At 35.8% G+C, this 22296-nt stretch overlaps 1 protein-coding gene across 1 annotated transcript; it reads right to left on the bottom strand.

Annotated features, from left to right (window-relative positions):
* Positions 1-783: 783 nt before the first annotated feature.
* On the bottom strand, positions 784-3922 carry CYP735A2 (cytochrome P450, family 735, subfamily A, polypeptide 2). Its single transcript, XM_079085873.1, has 5 exons — positions 3594-3922; positions 2941-3167; positions 2582-2823; positions 2102-2483; positions 784-1255 (listed from the first exon to the last, which is right to left on the bottom strand). Exons 1-5 carry the CDS (start codon positions 3886-3888, stop codon positions 833-835), a joined length of 1569 nt encoding a protein of 522 aa, XP_078941999.1. The 5' UTR covers positions 3889-3922; the 3' UTR covers positions 784-832.
* Positions 3923-22296: the final 18374 nt, after the last annotated feature.

The raw sequence follows: 22296 nt of genomic DNA, 5'->3' as shown, positions 1-22296 counted from the left end.
TGGAAACAAAATTAATAAAATGACGATCATATCCATGATGAGAATAATGATGTTGAAAATATGAATATCGACAGAGACAAAGTGTTTTGTAAACCTACAAGGTTAAAACCTTATGAAAATAGTTCAATTCTGAAGAAGATATTGACATGGAACAACAAAAAGGAGATTGAAATGAGACATTAAATGTGTGATGTAATTTGTACTTGAAAACAGTATTTTCAGTATACATTTGAAATGTTACTTTGTATTTGACATAAGATATATAGTTTGTGTAAATTTGGAATGAATATATATATATATATATATATATATATATATATATATATATATATATATATATATATATATATAACCATAAAGTTATGACATAGAAAATATTTGTCATGTGTTAAAAATCAATTCAAAATTATGACAAAGTATTTATGACACACAAATACATGCTATCTTCACTTCATTTATGCCTATTCTTTTTTCTATTAGTGAATCAAAGAAACATACTCTAAGAAAAATGCAAAAAATATGGTAAGTTTTCTAAAATATCCTTACTCCTAATTCCAACATTTTCTATGGGATTATATAAATTAAGACTACTAATGACAACAACTACATAAAAAGCCAAAATCTTGTCTCTTTTTCTTTCACATTATATTACCATATCTTGTGTAATTGATCATTACAAGCATCATTCCATCTTTATCTCTCTTTTTTTCTTTCTTCTCCACTCCCTTAAAAAAGTTTAACTAAAGACAAATAAAAAAGCATAAATATCTTGAAATCCAACACTAAAGAGTCAAAATTGATCATTCTCGTTTGCAAACTTAAAACGTCTTTCTCATTCCTCTAAGGGCTTCAAACACACTTGAACCCCATATTTAGGTTTTATAGTTAGCACTATAACTGGTGCATGTCTATAACTATCGGATATCATAAATTTGAACTTGGATATTAACATAGCCAAAATTATCTTAGCCTCCATCAATGCGAAAGATTGTCCGACACAATTACGTGGGCCAGCAGCAAACGGCATAAAATGGCGTGCTTGAGAGAAGGACCTTGAGGCAAACCGATTAGGGTTGAATTCGTTTACATCTTTACCCCATATATCTTCACTATGGTGTATGGCAAGCACCGGGATCCATATCGACAACCCTTTTGGAATGAGGAGGTTACCTAGTATTATATCCTCAAACGCCATCCTCGGCAACACGGATGCAGGAGGATACAATCTCAAAGATTCGTTGATCACCATGTTTAACTGCATCAATTTCAAAACAAATATTATATTAATCAAAACTTAGATATTAGGCTACAAAACAAAAATTATTGTTTTCACATGTAATAGCGTTTGTTTAAATAAATTAAAAAGAAATTTATTTTTCTTGAATAGAATTAAGTTAAGTTACCAAAACCCACTAGAATTTTGTTGCCGTTCAAAAAAAAAAATTAAGAATTTAGTATAATTATGTCATTTTTTTAAAATTAAAATGAAAATGGAAACCCATTTATAACCAGACAACCATGCATGAGAATCTCGAGTCTATTTAAATCATAATAGTTTTCCGTGAAAATATTTCAACGCATTTAATTATTAATTTAAAGTCAACTTGTTTTTAATAATAATATTAAATTAATTAAAACAAATAAAATCATTAGGATTGTTTTAAGTATTTATACTTCACCAACTTTAAAGCAAGGCACTTCCACTAACAATTTATTTTCCTAAAAAATAAAATTGGATTTAATTTCGTTTAAAATACACTAAAAGATCTATTTCAGTATCATTGTTATTATTACTATTATTATTTTGGTATATTTTATATAAGCCATCTCCTTTACGTCAAATCACCATACGTTTTAATATTTTATATATACATGAACGAATTAACTAATTGTTTTAACCAGTCAAACTACAATTATGTATCCTATTTATAAGAAACGAGTCGATTAATATATTTGCTAGTGATACTTACTTCACGAAAACTATTAATATTTTGGACGTGGAAACCATCAAAAATATATGTTTTAATGTACAATTTGATCAATATGAACTGTTTTTGTTGATTTGTTTATAGATACTTCTTAAATTAAATTTATCACATACCAAAGAGAGCTTGGATAGATGCTCAACCGAAGGTGAACCACCATTGCAGACAAGTCGAACCTCCTCTCGAACCTTATCTTGCCAAGATGGATTGCTAGCTAATAACATGATCGTCCATGTGAGTAAAAGTGCAGTCGTTTCATGTCCTGCAAAGAAGAACGTCTTGCATTCATCCATTATCACCTGCAAATTCAAGCTGAATCCATTCTCCCCTCTTTTCTTCTGCATTTCGTTAAGCAACATCCCAAGTAAATCATTCCCATACGAGCTACTCCGACCAATCTCAACACAATCCGTTCGGCTTTGTATTATCTCCATCAATAGTCGCTCCACTTCCATCTTTAACGACTTGATCTCCCTGTTGTATTTGCTCGGAAGAAATCTATATATACAAAAAAAGATATTAAAGTTTGAAGAAACCATGATGCAGCGTTTTTGGGGTGCAAGTCGGCCGGAAAAAGGATTTAAGAGATTAATTACCGGCTTCCCGGAAGACATAAGTGACGGCTAGCTTGAGCACACAGTTGCTGTAAAACCGTTAACAAATGAAATATTTGCTTCCCTTTCTCGTAGCTACTATCGAATTCAGTTCGTGAAATGATATCGGCTGTTAGCTGAGCCATATACTCTCCAATCTCAAACTCCTCACGTCCCATCGCTACTTCTTTCTCCATTGATCGAATCATCTCCTTAGTGCATTCCACCATGTAACCCGCATAACTCTAAATAAAAGAGTCTTTAATAAGTCTACTTTAGTTTAAGTTTTAATGTAAAATAATAGAAGGTGGTACGTAGATATATATATGTATATATATAGATATATATATGTATATATATACCTTGAGTTTATCTCTCATAAATGCGGGTGCGACGATGTGACGTTGGTGGTGCCAATCATCGCCGTTGGCCATTAAAAGTCCACGGCCAATAAAATGCTTACAGCCTTGTTGTTGAAGCCATGATTTCCCGGAACTAGTGCTGTGCTTTACTAAAAGCTCTTTGATAAGATCAGTTTCCGTCAAGCACATCCGCGGTTCCGTACCATTCCAATATATGAATCTTTTTCCTGTAAATGGAAACTCCTTTTATTAATTACTTTATGATATATATAAGTAGCAACATTAAAATCCATAAGAAGATCATAAAAACTAATAATTTTCCCAGACGTTTTGTTATTAAATAGTATAATATCTTTTCACCTCCGTTTCCTGATATATACAGATCAAGTGTTTGAAATGCTTTTATTGCATTACATGCAAGTCATGAATTCAAAATTTTCTTCATAATTGATTTGAAATCCGTTATAGAAAATGAATATCTTTTTTTTACATTTCCGAACAAGAATTTAAGATAGTTCTAGACTCGTAACGTAAGTGTGAGAACAAACAAAACTTGACAAGAAAACTTGTCTTTTCGTTTCTCTTTAACGCAAATCAAAGGATTTCAGAATCATTGATGGTGTCTGGAATCCAATATATATGAGAAAAGGTACCGTATATTTTGGACCAGAGGACGAGATGAGGTAAGAGGCGAGGGACAATGTCGTGATCAATGGAGGGCATGTCAAAAGAGGTGGATTTGGAGACGAGGGAGGCAACATCTATGAGGTTACCGATCAGGAACCGGGGTTTAGGGCCATGGACTCCTTGCCGAGCCATGATGTTCTTGATGCGTATGGGTGTTAGCAAATAACAAGTAAGAGTTTCATAAGCAATCTTCAAGAAGAGATAGAGAAATACAAGTAAAGGTGCCCATAAAACCACACCCATTGACATAATCAATTTCATATTTTTTGAGAGAGAGAGAGAGAGAGAGAGAGAGAGAGAGAGAGAGAGAGAGAGAGAGAGAGAGAGAGAGAGAAGGATGTTTGAGAATAAATATTTGGATCCAAGGAACGCAATTTATAGTGATGACCACTCATGAGATCAAATAAAATATACTCGATTCACTCTAAAAGAAGTCAAGATTTGACTTTTATTGACTATTAAATTCATTTCTAAATCGGCACTTATTTTTTTCAATGGTAATTATAATTTTTTTTTTCATATATCAATTTTAATAATTGTCATTGGAAATTAATTTTATTAATGTTTTAATTATAATTTCAAAATTTCTAAATGATATTGTGTTTGTCGCGCCACGTCTAAAGGAAAAGTTAGTTTATTTTTCAAATTTTTTAGTTGTTATGTTTACAACTCAAAAACTTGTTTAAAAGCTAGATTATAAGTTATGTTTTTTAAAATCTACTTAGATTACTTTTCTAGGAGCTTTTTAATATTTTCCAAATATAACTTTAATTAACTATAAAAATAATATTTTACAAATGCCTTTTTATTTCATTTTATATATTCAACTAAATTATCTACTAGTTTTTACAAAACATCAATATTTTTATCAGGTAGCTATTCAGATAATAACTATCTTTTTAGCTATCAGCTAGTTTTTCAACTATCAGCTAGTTTTTTAGTTTGTACACCAAACATAACCTAAATTCAATGACATAATTAACTTTTGAAGAGTTGTAAACTATTTTAATGACTTAATATTAACATATTTTATAATTTGGTTTTATATTTATAATACGTTGCTTCAAATTGAAACAAACCATTAGCTTTAGATATACAAAATATAGATCTTTTTTAACATATGTCATACTGTTATCCATTTTACCACATGTTAATTTATGGTTAATTTAAAATAATTTTTTCCCACGTTGCATTTTATGGTTTTTTTTCCATGTTATTAATTTCCATATAATAATGATATGTATTAATAATAATAATAAATGACATATATTAAATTGACGTCAATTTAATTAATGTTTTATTCCTAATTTTTAAAATTTTAAATTAGTCTAATGTCAAAATTACTAGAATTCATTAATTACTAATTTTGACTTTGATTTTATGATATTTACAAACAAGTTCTCGAACAATTAGTTTAATGACATAATAATACTTCCTAATAAATAAAGATCTTTTTGCCACATGTCACATTCTCATTTATTTGGCTACATGTAAATTTGTGGTTATTTTAAATTAATTTTTATTCCACATGTCATTTTATGGTTTTTCCTTTTATTTAGTATTTAAATGCAATAATAATACATATCAATTTAATTAATGAACTTTTCTTCTAATTTCAAAATTACTAAATTAAAGATTCATTAATTTTCTGTATTTATTTATCTAAATTATTTGTTTAAATTTTATAGAGAAAAAAAAACATTTTAATTTTATTAATTCAATATTTTCTCACTTTTCTTATAAATTCAAACTTCTAAATGTTTAGAATTTTGTATTCAGTTTTTTTTTAAATAAACCAATATAATACATGGGTTTCACAACTAGTTTACTATAAATGATAACCAGTTATAACATTTTTATTTTTTTAAACATTTTATGAGTTGTAAACTACCTTAATGACTTAAGATTAACATATTTTTAATTTGATTTTACTTTAAAACTACCTTCATTGCTCTAAATGGAAACAAACTATTAGCTTCATATATATATATATATATATATATATATATATATATATGAAATGAAAAAAAATGTAAAACGTCCTTTTAAAGACCTTAAGGTCCCATTTATTGTATGTAAAAAAGGGATATTGAGTAGACTAACCATTATAAATGAGTTTTTTTTTAAGTAAAATAATCATTTTTTTAGTTTATGAAAAATGACCACTTACTCCCGAATGCCTAATGTTGGATTTGATTTTCAAATTATGGAATTCTTTTTTGTTTTTTTTTTCAAAAAAATCTATCTGCTTATGTCTGAAATATCCATTATGAAGTGTTTAATGTTAGTGTTTTTCAATATAATGTAAGATTCATGCCCTGATATTGTATATAGTTCATAGTCGTGATTTCTTCTCAAGATCAATATTTTTGCGAGGAGCTTCTCGAATTTCTCCCTGACCAAGTAGTTGAGCAGATGCATCTTTAAATATGGTTCTAACTAGCACATGGGGACCTTCAGTTATGGATCTTTAGATTTATTTGTATTTTGCTTTTGAGATTAAAATACGTTCCATTCTTATCTTCTAGTGATTATATTCCTCAACCACAGGAAATGGGGATCGAGTAATGCAACCCCCATTGTTAGATATATGCATTAAATACAATTATTGAGTAAGATTAGTCATTGTTAAGTTAGAAAATAAAAGTGATAGTGGTATATATGAAGAACTTTTGTACGGTATATCTAGAAATGGAAAAGAAAACCAATGTGTTCTTGAGAAATGATAATCTGGTCAAATAGATTCAAAAGACAACTATTTAGGCTTTGATACCAATTGATAGAGTAAGATACTTAACTAACAATGATAATTTTCCAGTTAAGAGACTGAAAAGATCATGTCGAAAGACTTGAAGATATTCAAACAAAATAATTAATTCAAGAAGTAAATGCTAGAAATAAATGGTTAAAAGAATTAAATGAAGAACAAAGATAATGTTTGATGGAGAAATCTGAATGATCTTCTATTCAAGAGATCATAAAAGGTCATATTACAATGGGAAGTTGACCTGCCTTTTTATAGGCAGTGGAAAAGTATTATAAGGATTGAGGGAACAAAAAGTACAGCTAAATGGTTGATCAACAGGAATCAGACAAATGAAAAAATATATCATGTTGATCTTGTTTCCTATCTTATATACAGACTAAAGACAAATAAATTGATATGCTCGGATGGGCAATGTATTTTGGATGCAAACTTGGTTGGATGTAAGATAACTTCAGATGTCTCATTTCTTCGTATAGATTGGTTACGTCATGTACTATCATTTTCCCTTTGTTCTTATAAACTAATGTAATTATAACGACCCAAAAAATAAGACTAAATATTTCGTTTTTAAATTAATAAAACTATTATCTAAAACATCATCATAGAAATCATGGTGAATCAAAGTGTATCGACAACATCACAATACATCAGAGTAACATAAAATGTGGAAAGAGGTGGTGTGTGCACTAGAATCATCTCGGGCTCTTCCCCTTCGAACCAGAAGTACTTGAAAACATAAATTGAAAACCGTAAGCACAAAGCTTAGTGAGTTCCCCAAAATACCACATACTATACAAAATAAACATATAATGGGCCCTGCTCGTCATGGGGCCCGCCCGACATCGAGCCCCGCTTGGTATACACATCTGTCAGTCATCGGGCCCCACCCGGTATATATATATATAAACATATAAATAGATAAACACATAACACATGAAATAATCACAAAGATAAATAGCATACAGAATGCTAATCGGGCCCCGTCCGGTAAACATACAAGCACATAACATATGCAATAGTCACGCAGACATCTAGCATCCTAAACATAACAAACCATAGGTCAGCATTGGTGCCTTCGACCCGTTAAACATGTTGGATTAGTGTCTAAGCCCATAACTATATTTGGTAAGTACTTGACCCGGTTGTGCATGGTCCTTTTGGGTTGCCTTCACCAAAGCAACTAGATAGGATGATTTATGAAGAGAGAGAGATTATAATGGTTTATAAATATATTATATGAATAATATATTAATGGAGAAATCATATAGTTTAATTAATATTAGACAATAAATAATTAAGAATTAATTTTGTAGCTAAAAGACATTAATTAAATAAAGGGGACTAGAACTGACAATTGTGTGATAGTTGAATATTGGGCTGAGAAGCCTTATAGATTAGGCATGGACGAAATTAAGGATATATCCATCTTAATTTCGGCCATAGATGCCTTATTCCAGAAGGTTCCTTGGACTGCTTAAGGCCTAAGCTGTCTATTTGGGTTTTGACTGAGACCCTAGCAGCACAAGTATAAATAGACCCCTAGGGCATCAGTTTTCGGTCACTGGAAACCCTAGAAGAGTTCATAGCCGAAATTGTGCCTCCTCCCCTCTCTCCAATATCATCTTATTGCTTGTGGTGTTTGTAAGCCATTAGAGGAGTGACATTTGTGACTCTAAGCTCCAAGAGAAGAAGATTCAAGCCCTTCTTGAAGAGGTAATCATCTAGATCTGATTTTATATGATAATTTCGAAATATGTATGCTAGATCTAGGGTTTATAAGTCTTGGATGAATTGCATGTACAATAGAAAAACCTAGATCCAAGCTTTAGGGTTTGCATGGGCACAAAGGATGTTCTTTTGTATAAAACCCATCTGTGGTATCAGAGCCTAGATTGGTTTCAATTGTATTTGATGCTCATTAATTCGTCCATAGCAGAAAAGAAAAATCATTTTTTTTGGAAAAAACCCAACTCAAGACGTGACTCACTGAGTTCACGACGTGAGTTCTGTCTGCGTGGCAGACTCGCCGAGTCCAGTAGGCAACTCGACGAGCCTGTGAGTCAGTTGGCACAAATCTCAGATTTTTGGGTTTATTTTGGTTTGGATAATTACCAAAATTGTTTTTGGTTAATAAATTCTGATTTTCATATATATTATGTGATTATCCTTGCCAAAATAAAAGATAGTTTCAAATTAATTAAATAATTATTTCCTTATATGATAAAATATGATTATTTGAATCATTTGGTGAATTATTTTTCATAAAAATGGATTAGGTCAAATTTAGATAACCACAAATTAATTGTTTAATTGTTTATTTGAATTTTGATCTAGATGATTTTGAAATGTTTCAAAACTTGCCCTCAAGTTTTGGAATTTAAAATTTTGGATTAAAAGTTTAATTTTGAAATAATTAAATTCCAAACCCTAGAATTTTACAAGTTTAAAATTTACCCTATACTATTATAATATTATAAGAATAATTATTGTATATGTATAACTTAAATGCTAGTCTTACCGTTAGTAGGCCTCATTCACGAAGCCGATCTTTAATGGGGGTATAAGGTTATGGCCTATAAAATGACCGTTTAATGGGTGTCCACTCTCACCCACCGCTTCTTTGATTGGTGGAGGGTCGTTAGCCGAACGGGTAGGATAGGGAAAACCTTTCCTCATTAAAAGTATAATGAATTTATAAAGTAACTAAATATTTTTAAAAAATTCCGAATCTTAGTTACTTTATGCAAAACTGAATTGATGCAATTCCATGAAATTACACTTTGTACCCTTGCTAAGACGTTAGTGGAGCGTGTGTGGTTAACCGACACACTAATTGGGCTCTAAGCAAAGGTGGAAAAGGGTGACTCGATGTTTGTCATAGTTCGATGGAGCGTGTGTGGTTAACCAGCACGTCGAATAGGTGACTGTAACATTGGGGGCACCATGTATATTTGCATGGTTATTCACACCCGCTTTGTGATCCTCGACATCCCAGTCACAAACTTTAGGGGCATATCGAGATTTAAACATGCCATTGAAAAGTTCAATGAATCTCAAAAGATCTATGAGTTTTCAATACATTTAAAACTTATTTTTTAATTTGTTTTTCATGGTGGAAATTAGTGAATCGTCATTCACTTACCTTCAAATTATTTGCTTGTTAGATTACGGCATCCCTATTCTAATTTGTAAATAATGTTGTTGGATCTAGCCCTAATTTCTCATTTGGGTGTTTAATTGGGGATTCATTTCTAATCAAACTTGTATCTTTTCTATTTCAGATGTCTAACGTGAACAACAACGCTTCCGGCTCAAATTCCTCATGAACTTGTGTGGGAGAGTAATCTTTGACGGGTCCAATTTCAATGATTGGATCCGCAACATCCGAATGGTCACTCGTTATGAGGACAAAGAGTATGTCCTCGATGAGAAGCTGAAGGAAATCAACATTAACACTGCCTCTGCTGAAGAGATCGCTGCCTTTGAGGCCCATGAGCATGATACTACGAAAGTCCATTGCATCATGCTGGCGACTATGACTGTAGAACTCCAGAAGTCCTATGAGGACATGTATCCCTGTGAGATGCATCAAGATCTGCTGGACTGGTACCACCAAAGCGCTAGGAAAGAAAGGTACGAGATCATCACTTCGATGATCACTGCCAAAATGGGTAATGGAGAGTCCCTTACTGCTCATCTGCAAAAGATGCAGAGATATGTTGATCGCCTGCTAAAGTTAAATGTTAACTTTGATGAAGAGCTGGCAATTGACATCATCCTTCACTCCTTGTCTCCCTGCTACAACCAGTTCCGCATGACCTACCACATGAACAAGGAGGAGGTCACTTTGAGCAAGCTTCAAGGCTTACTAAGGACTGCTGAGAGCAACCTCAAAGACAAATTTGTTGCATCAACTCCTAATCCTGTTGTTGCCCCAGTCTTGGCAATTGGGCAAGGAAAGGGTAAGAAGAGGAAGGCTCCCTCAAAGAGCCACCATAAGGGAAAGTCCCATGATGACACCTCTTCTAGTAGAACCAAGGCTAGTTCTGCTAAACCCAACTCTAACCCCAAGGAGGCAGAGTGCCATCACTGCCATGAAATAGGGCATTGGAAACGAAGCTGCCCGAAATATCTACAAGACATCAAGGATGGAAAGATCAAGCCATCCTACACAGGTATTTACACTATTAAATCTAATAATTCATCACATGCTATTTCTTGGGTTCTTGATACAGGATGTGGTTTTTACATTTGTTCTGACTTGCAGGGCCTAAGAAGAAATTGGGATGTGGAGCATGGGAAAATAAACTTGATCATGGGGAGCAGAAGATCGTCGCTTGTCACCAAGATTGGAGTTTACTCTTTAGTGTTTAGTAATGGATTAGGATTAGATTTAAATAATTGTTGCCATTCGCCAGATATGGAAAGAAACATCATTTCTTTTCATGGTTTGTATAGACAAGGGTTTAGATATTTATTTGATAATGAAAAAGGTTCTATTAATGCTTATCTTAATGGTGTTTTCTATTTTGAAGCATTGCATCGTAATGGAATATATGCAACTATGATGGTTGTAGATAACTTAGCAAATGATGTGTTGTGTATCGATTCTTCCAATAGTTTGGATAAAGCATGCTTGTGGCATTGTCGTCTTAGACATGTCAACAAGAAGCGCATAGCCCAACTCCAAAAGGATGGAGTATTGGAGTCATTCGAACTTAGGGACTATGACATGTGCGAGTCTTGTTTGCTTGGAAAGATGACCAAGTCACCCTTCACTGGTTCTTGTGAAAGGGGTGAGGGTTTATTGGATGTCATAAATACAGATGTATGTGGACCCTTTAGATCCACCATAAGGGATGCAAGCCGCTTCTACGTGACTTTTACCAATGATTATAGCAGATATGGCTATATCTACTTAATCAGGCATAAGTCAGAAACCTTTGAAAAGTTCAAAGAGTTCAAACAAGAAGTGGAGAATCAATTCGGCAGGAAAATCAAGATGCTTTGATCTGATTGAGGAGGAGAGTACCTAAGTCTTGAATTCCATGACTACCTCAAGGAATTCAGAATCGTTTCGCAATTGACGCCACCCAGGACACCGCAGTTGAATGGTGTAGCTGAGAGGCGTAATCGAACCTTACTGAACATGGTTCGTTCCATGATGAGTCGTGCTTCTCTACCTATCTCATTCTGGGGGTATGCCTTAGAGACTGCCACCCATATCCTTAACTTAGTCCCTACCAAGAAGGTTGCCAAAACACCTCACGAGATGTGGACAGGGAAAGCTCCCTCGTTGGCACATATCAAGGTTTCGGGTTGCGAGGCTTTCGTAAGAAGAGAGACTCACAACAAGCTCGAACCTCGTAGTGAGCCATGTATTTTCATCAGCTACCCGCAGAATTCCTTTGGATATCTCTTCTACAGACCGAGTAACAATGTTGACTTCGTTGCGAGGAGAGGGGTTTTCCGAGAACGAGAACTCATAAGCCAAGGGGACAGTGGGAGGCAAATCGATCTTGAATAGATTCAAGAATTGAGCGATGAAGGAACCTCTAACACTGGCGCTCAACTCGAGGAGGAAACTCCAGTTGAACCGATTGACGAGTCCTTACCTCTTACACGTTCCAGTAGAGTTAGTGTTCCACCTGTGTTATATGGTTTTCATATAACAAGTGAAGGTGATACGTTAATTAGTGATAGCACACTAATAAATTTGGATGAACCTAACAGCTAAAAGGAAGCCATGGCAGGCCTGGAGTCTACGAAATGGAAAGAGGCTATGGATAGCGAGATTCAGTCCATGTATGACAACCAAGTTTGGAATTTGGTTGACAATGTACCAGGTCGTAAGACGGTCGGGTGCAAGTGGATCTTCAAGAAGAAGACCGACATGGATGGGAATGTTCACACTTATAAGGCGCGATTGGTTGCGAAGGGCTTTACTCAAACTCCCAGAGTTGAATATGATGAGTCCTTCTCACCGGTTGCAAAGATAAAATTTATTAGGGTGATGCTGGCCATTGCTGGATTTCATGACTATGAGATATGGCAGATGGATGTCAAAACCGCTTTCCTTAACGGAAAGTTGGCTCAGGATGTTTACATGAATTAGCCAGAGGGTTTTGTCGATGCGAAGCACCCCAATAGAGTGTGTAAGCTTGATAAGTCCATGTAACACCGGGTTCATGGTATAATTTTATTTAAGTTTTATTCTTATTTTTGCCACGAACTCGGCGAGTCTGCGTCCCGACTCGCCGAGTAGCAGTAGAGTGGACACGGGATGTGAGCGGTGAACTCGGCGAGTCGATGCATGGACTTGGCGAGTCCACCCGTCTGAATGAAACTCTATTTTCAGACATTGCACCCTATTTTACCCATTCTAAAACACCCATTTCGTCCCTTTCTCTTCCAGAAGAACTGTAGAGCAAAACCCTAGCCCATATTGATCCTTGTGGGTGATTTTGGCTTGGTGAAGGAAGTTTGAAGCTTAAGAGAAGAAGGAGGAAGTTGGAGGGTGCAAGGAAATGTGGTAGATCCGAAATCTACCCTAGGAGAAGCTCCTAACCAGGTAAGGAAGCTCCTTCTTGATCTTTAGTATAATAGATTTCCTTTTTGTCCCTTATATGTGGATTGCAAGCCCTTTAAACCTCCCAAACTCCGTGTGTTTATGCCCTAGGAGCTTAGATTTATGGTTTGGAACCATTGCATGTCTCAAATTTGGCCAGAAAGTGTGAAGAGTCGAAGGGTACTCGGCGAGTGCCAAAGTGCACTCAGCGAGTTCCATGAAGATGGCCTTAGACTCGGCGAGTTGGATAAACAACTCGGCGAGTCCTATGAAGATTGTCTGGTACTCGGCGAGTCGTTCCTCAAACTCGGCGAGTCCCTTGAATATAGCCTTGAACTCGACGAGTTGTTCTTCCAACTCGGCGAGTCATTTGATCAGTCACTAGGATAAGAAGGGTTTAAGTGTAGGAGGTCCAACCCTCCGTAGTCGTACGTGGAATTAGCAATTTAACGTGTAGCTATAGTCCCAGAATCTCCAAATCTCCAAGGTTGATGTTCTGATGGAAGATTGGGGCGATTTGTGAGATCTGTTCGTCGGACTCGGCGAGTCACCCCCTTGGACTCGGCGAGTCCAGTCGCGGGTTTGTTAGTTGACCCCGTCTAGCGAGTCAGGCTGACTCAGTGAGTGGGAACAGAGACCCGATGAGTCAGAGTCAGGCTAGACATAGAAGGACTCGGCGAGTCGAGTCCAGTCAATCAGAAGGTTGACTTTGACCAAGGAGTTGACTTTGACCAGTCATTTGACCTTAGGGGTATTTATGAGTACCTAATCCATGTTTACGGATTTATAGCCGGAGGGATTACCAGTGCGGCAGCCAGGCGTAGTCTGAGCAAGTTTTTCAGCAGCTACTCTCGAGGTGAGTTTCCTTCCAGTAGGGACGGGTCTAAGGCACCAAGGCCGGCCCGTATAGACGATATGTTAGTATCGGAGTGTGGGCGGAGCCCGTATCTCATAGCTGAGTTTGATTGTGTTATATGCCAGTATGATAGAATTGCTTATACTTGTTGTCTGTGTGATACTTGTATGTTATGGTTTAGTAGCGGAGTGTGGGCGAGGCCCGTATCTCCATGGATAGCAGAGTGTGGGCAAGGCCCGTACCTCTCAGAAAGTAAAGTGTGGGCGAGGCCCGTATCCCTTAGTTACTCATTATATGATTGTATGGTATGTGGCATTATGGGGGAACTCACTAAGCTTTGTGCTTACGTTTTATAGTTTTGTTTTCAGGTATCCCTTCAGCTAGGGAAAAGGAGCTGGCGCGGTAGCGGCATATCACACACACTCTTGTTTCCGCACTATAGATTTTCTGGGATGTACTCTGAATATTTAACTATGATGTTACCGGTTTTCAGACATAAATTAATATTATGAAAGTTTTGTAACGATGTTTTTATGTATTAACCTAATTTAAAAAATGAAATTTTTAGCTGGTATTTTTCGGGATGTTACAGTCCATTTATGGACTAAAACAAGCATCTCGCAGATGGAATCTTTGTTTCGACGAGAAAGTCAAAGAGTTTGGTTTTCTGCGAAGCAAGGATGAATCATGTGTGTATGTCAAAGCCAGTGGGAGTATAGTTAGCTTCCTCGTATTGTTTGTCGATGACATACTACTCATAGGAAACGACATCCCGACGCTGCAGGAAGTCAAGTCCTGGCTTGGGAAGTGTTTCGCTATGAAGGATCTCAGAGAGGTTGCCTATATTCTGGGAATAGGATAGTGAGAAACAGAAGTAAGAGACTAATAAATTAGTGAGAATACTTACTTGGACAAGGTACTAAAGCGTTTTAGTATGGAGAATTCTAAGAAAGGGGAGTTACTAATCCAAAGTAATGCCAAGTTTAGTAAGACTCAAAGTCCGAGTACCGAAGTCGAGATAGCAGAGATGAGCCGAGTACCATACGTTTAAGCAGTTGGCTCAATCATGTATGCTATGACTTGTACTTGCCCTGATGTGGCCTTCGCTTTGAGCATGGTCAGCAGTTATCAAGGGAATCCTGGCAAACCACATTGGACCGCAGTCAAGAATATTCTTAACTACCTTCGGAGGACCAAGGAATGGTTTCTAGTCCTCGGTGGGAGTGATGACTTAAGGGTGTGAGGGTATAGTGACGCCAGTTATCAGACCGACAGGGACAACTACCGTTCGCAGTCGGGTTGGGTCTTGACCCTTAATGGAGGAGCAGTGACTGGGAAAAGTTCCAAGCAGGAAACTGTAGCTGAATCAACGTGCGAATGAGAGTACATAGCGGCGAGCGAAGCGTCAAAGGAGACGATATGGTTGAAGAACTTCATTGGAGACCTTGAAGTTGTGCCAGCCATAAAGGAGCCAATGGAAATTTTCTGTGATAATGAGGGAGCGGTTCCCTTGACCGAGGAACCAAGGGATCATGGCAGATCTCAACATATCGACAAGAAATATCATTTTATTTCACATCGGGTGGAAGAGGGACTCCTTGTAGTGAAGAGGGTATCGTCGAAAGATAACCCAGCAGACCCCCTTACGAAGGGACTGAGTAGGGTTAAGCACTTGCAGCCCGCTAGGAGCATCGGGCTGAAGGACGATATTAGTTTAGATTAGATAGTTTAGAAACATGTAATAGATAAATGTAATTGACATTTGATGATTAAATAAAGGAGTATTATTTATAAGTAAAGTTGTTGTCTTATGTTAATTATTTACCTATTGTTTCATTTTGCATGTTTTGACTTCCTGAATAATAAGATTATTCGAACAGTTCAAAGTCGTTCATATATTGGAAGTAGGTATGAAAGAAGACTGTCATGAATTGGTTTGTAGATTGTCTAAAGTGTATTAGACATAGCAAAGGTTTCCTGCAACGTTCATGAGTGCTTATGAATAAGATTTGAGCATTGGATTAGACCCACGCTTGTTGGTATCACTTTATGGAATTTATCTCAAGTGATCGAAAGACGATAATATCATATGGTCTTAAAACCTAGATATATGGTTTATTATTTGCAAGTTGGTTGTGCATTGATAATGTGTAAACGCATCAGTAACTTCATGTTATAAAACGCATTGTTGTGCATAATTTGATGAGTGAATGGTAAATGCATATAAGTCGAAGTTTATCTGCTCCTTTTATCCTAAGAGGGTAAAAGCGATATCTGGGCCCCTCGATGATTTGGTTTGACTTATGTGTAGGGCCCGGTCAGGACTAATTGATGTGTTCAATTAAGTTCTACGTCGAACGAATCAGAGATCGAGAAACAAACTGTTGGACAATTAGTATGACTATGTTCCATGTAATTGTCCGCACGATATCTAGAATGGAGGACTATACGATCCCTTATCTAAAGGACAGTTTACTGATAAGATCAGAGTTCGACAGCGTCTTTGAGAGCTACGATTGCTAATCGGATTGTACTTACACTATAGTTACTAGACTTATCGAAGTGGGAGACTATTGGATTAGTGTCTAAGCCCATAACTATATTTGGTAATTACTTGACCCGGTTGTGCATGGTCCTTTTGGGTTGCCTTCACCATAGCAACTAGATAGGATGATTTATGAAGAGAGAGATTATTATGGTTTATTAATATATTATATGAATAGTATATTAAAGGAGAAATCATATAGTTGAATTAATATTAGACAAGAATTAATTAAGAATTAATTTTGTGGCTAAAAGAGATTAATTAAATAAAGGGGACTAGAACTGTCAATTGTGTGATAGTTGAATATTGGGTTGAGAAGCCTTATGGATTAGACATGGACGAAATTAAGGATGTTTCCATCTTAATTTCGACCATAGAGGCCTTATTCCAGAAGGTTCCTTGGACTGCTTAAGGCCTAAGCTGTCCATTAGGGTTTTGACTGAAACCCTAGAAGCACACGTATAAATAGACCCCTAGGGCATCAGTTTTCGGTCACTGGAAACCCTAGAAGAGTTCATAGCCGAAATTGTGCCTCCTCCCCTGTCTCCAATATCATCTTATTGCTTGTGGTGGTTGTAAGCCATTAGAGGAGTGACATTTGTGACTCTAAGCTCCAAGAGAGGAAGATTCAAGCCATTGTTGAAGAGGTAATCATCTAGATTTGATTTTATATGATAATTTCGAAATATGTATGCTAGATCTAGGATTTATAAGTCTTGGATGAATTGCATGTACAATAGAGAAACCTAGATCTAAGCTTTAGGGTTTGCATGAGCACATAGGATGTTCTTTGGTATAAAACCCATCAAAACACAGTGAGGAAACTCACATATAGCTGCTGAAACACTCAAATGAAGCTCGGTTTGCTGGTCCGGAAAATCCCCGCGCTAACATCATAAAAATAATATTTCCAATGAATAATTGTACCTCGACCCATAAACAAGAATCTAAGCTACTTAACCCATAACCAGGGTAAAAGACCATTTTAACCTTTTTCTTGCTTGGCCCAAAACCAAGGCCCAACCCAACTACTCAAAATGCCCAAATCCTAAATGGCAAACTGAAGCCCAATATGGCCCAATCTTCCAAATTGAGCCTAAAACCCATCATGGGCCTAAATCCAAATGAACCCAATATACTAGAAAAAGACTAAAATCAGAAGTCTAATGGCCCAATAAAGCCCAAACTTAAAAGTCCAAAGCATGGCCCAATACCGAGAATCGCCAAGCCCAAGCGTCCATCTTCTAAGTATGCGGGGCGTACTCAGCTCGTACGCCCAACATACGTCCCAGACTGCTAATCCACACAATTAAGTACTTAAACAGTTAAGACCTCTTGCCAAACTCTCAGATCTGGTCCTAAAGGATGACTTAATATGTAAAGTTGGAAACTTTACACCCATGCATGGCTTAATGGGACCAACACTTAAAAAGAAGCTTAATAAAGCTCTTAACACTTGCATCAACCAATATCTTTCACAAAGTTTGCGTTTTTATAAATAAGGGACCTTCATGGAGCTAAGATTTAACATCCATGGCTTCTGGAGTAGATCAAAAGCTCAACTTTACCTCAAAAGGCATAAATAACACCATGAAATATATCTAGCAAAAAGGACCATCAAGGTGAGAGTTTTTTTTACCACAAAAGGCTTACTAAGGTGAAGGTAACTCTGGATCTACAACCTCAACCTATTCCTCTAAGTGTTCCTCTTCTTCTTCTTCTTCACCACAAAACACAACAAACTCACTTTCAAGCTCAAATCTCACCAAATACACTTAGCGTTTCATTTTCAAGGTATAGGGAGATGGAGGTTGGTCAGTAAATGTCTAAGAGGTGGTTTAAGTTGTTTAAATAGGGTGCAAACCCTAAATATTAGGGTTTTCCCAAATCGTGTGTATGTGCAACGTACGTGGGTGAAGCCCGCGACGAGCAAAGAGCTAGTACGCTAAGCGTACTCATAGAGTACGCCCCACATACTAGCCAGGGATCAAAATGAAAAGAATTTTGCAATAAGGGCTAAAAGGAAGCTTACCACATTACGAGTGTTACAATAACATTACCATGCTAGGGCACAATATGAATGTACTCACATGTAGCCATAATTAATGCTTCACTATTTTCAAATAACACACCAGTTTTTAATGCTTGATTTATTTTCAGTTTTATTTTAATATTGCTAAAGAAATAAGATTTTATATAATAAAATAAAATTTCATTTTAACAAACCATTTCTTCGTGTTATGTTTCTTGCATTGAATGTGAATCTTAAAAAATAGAAAACTCTTTCGAAGCCTAGTATATAATAGAACAATGTTTATTCAAAGGAAATTAAATAATCTACCAACAATTTGTGTTCTAGTTAACAATAGTAACCATGGTGTTTTCTTTTTTGAAAATTAACCAATTGGTCAGGAATGGGCCACTCTCGAACAGAAAAATGACCCAAACCCAATATTGTAGCCCAATGGTATATATATCGGACCCACACACAAAAATCCAGAATAAGCATTGCAGATTTTTGAAAATCTAAAGTTTGTTTTACCTGTATTTCGGACCGAGTTTTCAGCATGGATACGTCCAACCAAATGTGTTTTATTTTGCATACGGGGTGAGTATGCTAGTCAACCTCCCTTAAAAGTAAATATGATCAAATAAGGTTATTATGCAAGTAAAAAATAATTTAATATTTTACGGTATATTACCTTCCATTAAACTCTGTTTAACAAAAGTTCGTTGAATGTAGTCAAGAATTGCCTCACTAAACGTTATTAATAGTACATTGTGTTGATTAACCGATAACAGCAACAAAAATTATGAAATATCAATGTTGACTACAATCCAATGAATGTTAGGGAAATAGGCTCTTGCTTATTTTGGAAAGCACTTCACGAGCATCATGGGTTAGCCGACAAATGTTTTGTTCAAAATTAGACATGGTATATGAGTTGGATGTCATCCACATCAAAGGTCCCATTGTTCTGCAAGAGATGCCACTTGTACGTATATAGATGAACACACTTTTAGAAGTATACCCATTATACGAATCAGAGAATACATGACCTATGAAATAACTAATGACATTGGTGGTTGTCGAGGCCAACAAAATTAAATAACCCTAAATATTTTACACTAAAATAGTGTATAGTGGTAAAGGGGTCGATCCACGGAGATTGGTTCAATTTATAACTCTATAGAAAATCTTTTTGCAACAGTACTTGTAAAATGACAATAAAATAAAAATGGGGGTTTTGATATTTTTGAAATACTTAAACTAAAACTAGAATTAAACTAGAACTTAAATGAATAATTTGGCAAAAATAAGAATTTGATGTGAAATCAATAAGAGAAAGATGGTTGACTTAAGGTTTCCTCACTTTGACTTTTGATGAACATATCATTAGAATCCAATGGTGCAATACTTGATTTAAATCCTTAATTTGGCTATAGTAATCCAAGAAGCTTGAGATTACCTAGACTTTTCTTAGTTGTTAAAATGGTTAGAGAAGCTCATAACAATTTCCTTAGTCAAAGTCACAATTTCCATTAAGCATGTAATTAGTGAAAGTCAACTACCATTAAGAACCAAAAAGTCACCAAATCCAAGAGGGGTCAAATGCTTTCACCACCATGTTGGAGGAAATGTTTTTATGATTGTGCGAAGCAAAAACAACACAAAAATCATTTGTTGCTTGCTAATTTGAAGATCCTTTACTTAATCAATAAATTAGCCAACTAATCACCACAAACACATTTAAACTCATGAACTAAAACATACAAGTAGTGATAAGATGTTAAAACACAAAACATTCCCATAAAGATTTAAGAACATGTTCATGGATTCTTCAACATTCAACAAAAGTTCAAAGGAGTCAACAAAAGTCAACCAAGATTAGTTTAGCCAAGCATGGCTAAACTCAAAGAAATAAAGTTAGAAAAGATTGTACCAAACATTTAGCAAGAATTAAGAGATGAAATGGTGAAGTTCTTGAGGGTTCTTGGCCTTCAAAATGCTCCCAAACTCTAGAGAGAAAGCCTCCAAATCGGATGTCAAAGATTAGGCTAGAAGAGGCACACCAACCTTCCCAATATAGAGCTCTAGACAAAATCCCGAATTTGCCCTTGTAAGGAATCCACGCAGGCCGCGGGGAATCTTACGCGGGCCGCGTGACTATGACGGAGTTTTTGGGCTTCTTCAAGATTTGGGCTTCCACAGCTTAACCATTGGCCCAGTTCGAGTCTAATCAGCTTCTAACCCATTTTTCTTCAATATTTCTTTAATTTGAGCCCAATTTGCCTCTCCACATCACTCAAAGCTTCCGGAAACTCCTAAACATCTATCTTGCACACTCAAGAATTCTCCAGTGCCTTTCAAATTTAAAGTTTAATTCTTCCAACCCTTCAAATAATTGACAATCCCACTCCATGCATCACCTCTATAGCCATCAAGCCTAAAATCCTCGTTGTCCTCCAAGTCCAATTGCTTTCCAAAAGATCCCGCTCCGCTAGTCTATTTAAAATTTGCAATTAAGCTCACGAAACTCGAAAGAACCCGAAAGTGGTCATAAAATAACAAAAAGCAAAATATGCATGAAAATTATCTAAATTGAGAATGAAATATGCTAAAATAAACTATAAAAAGAAGTAAATAAAATGAAGCTATCAGACATCGTCCATATTGGTTATGAATGACACTTCTTTTCCCACTCCGAGAGCTTCCTTTAACCTCATAAGGAAACAGGTACAACAGTCGAGATTATTTTCCACGACCAGAGAAAATGCTATAGGGAGGATCTGGTTTTTCCTGTCGATAACAACTGCTACGAACAATGTGTTTGGGTAGTCCCCTCTTAAACGGACACTGCTTATGAAGATGACAGGTAGCAAGCGACCTATGAATGCATCTAGCTGTATTTTTTTTAGGAACACAAAACAATTAGTTTAGATGTAGAAACTTTACCAATTTTATAAAAACAATGGAAATGTGAAAAAAATACACCACACATCCAATAGCCACAAAAAAATCTTGGAAACGATCCATCACATCCCTTTTGATGTGAATGTAAATATGTGGGTTGGTTCGCCTAAGGTTGTGTAGGTAAACATGCAGGTTGTTAAAGCTTTCTTCATCCTCACTTTCTGAGAAACTCATCTTAAAGCAATCATAAGAATTAATTACGGATGATCACATGTAAGCGTCTAAATACATGCGGACACATATATGTGTAGGGGATGAACATTGAATTTTTAATCCAGAATAATAATCTGGAACAAGTGTTTGTGACTCTGGATTGTCACTTCATAGTACGAGCCTTATACTCGTACATAGATTCGTGTTTCAGACAATGGTACTCAGGAATCCATGTCCGGAATGTACAAAGATTCTTCTTTCAGACCAGAGCTCAGGAATGAGTACCCCTACTCCGGGATGCTCTATTCCAGAGAAAGCGGTCATCAAAGATCTGGAAGGAATACCATGACTCCAGAATGCTCTATTCCAAAGAAAGTGGTCATTTTTCGCAAAAAATTAAGCTAGTTATTATTATTAAAATACTCATTTATATGAGTTAGTTTACTCAATTTCCCTTTATTCAGTGACATGTACTCAAAGTAAGCTTAACTCTGGTAAAGATGACGAACCATGAATCTGTATTTTTTAAATAAACACGTCCCATTTCTAGCTTGATGTTCAATACATTTATTTGATCTCATTAGTATTTCTTTTCATTATGTTTCATACGTTAATACCTGTGGTAGAACTCATCTTTTCTAAATATTTTATACAATAAGTGTAAGTCCCCAAAACTAAGAACCAACTAGTGATCAACACAAAGAACAAGCCAAAATGATAAGAACAAGAAGGAGTAGAAGCAAGATTGATCCATATTGCACACGTTTTATATCAGCCGAATATATCAGGTACAATGGACTCAAAA

The sequence above is a fragment of the Lactuca virosa genome, chromosome 3 (genome assembly GCF_052849685.1).
Source record: "Lactuca virosa cultivar CGN04683 chromosome 3, Lactuca_virosa_CGN04683_v6, whole genome shotgun sequence".
Lineage (NCBI taxonomy): Eukaryota > Viridiplantae > Streptophyta > Magnoliopsida > Asterales > Asteraceae > Lactuca > Lactuca virosa.
Note: the sequence above shows the minus strand (reverse complement) of the source record. Positions and strands in the feature narration are given on the sequence as shown.

Coding starts and splice junctions, on each gene's coding strand:
- CYP735A2 (XM_079085873.1), bottom strand. CDS start 3,888: ATGAAATTGATTATGTCAATGGGTGTGGTTTTATGGGCACCTTTACTT. Junction 2,484..2,581: donor TTATGTCTTCCGGGAAGCCG/GTAATTAATCTC, acceptor TTGTATATATAG/ATTTCTTCCGAGCAAATACA. Junction 1,256..2,101: donor ATCTATCCAAGCTCTCTTTG/GTATGTGATAAA, acceptor AAATTGATGCAG/TTAAACATGGTGATCAACGA.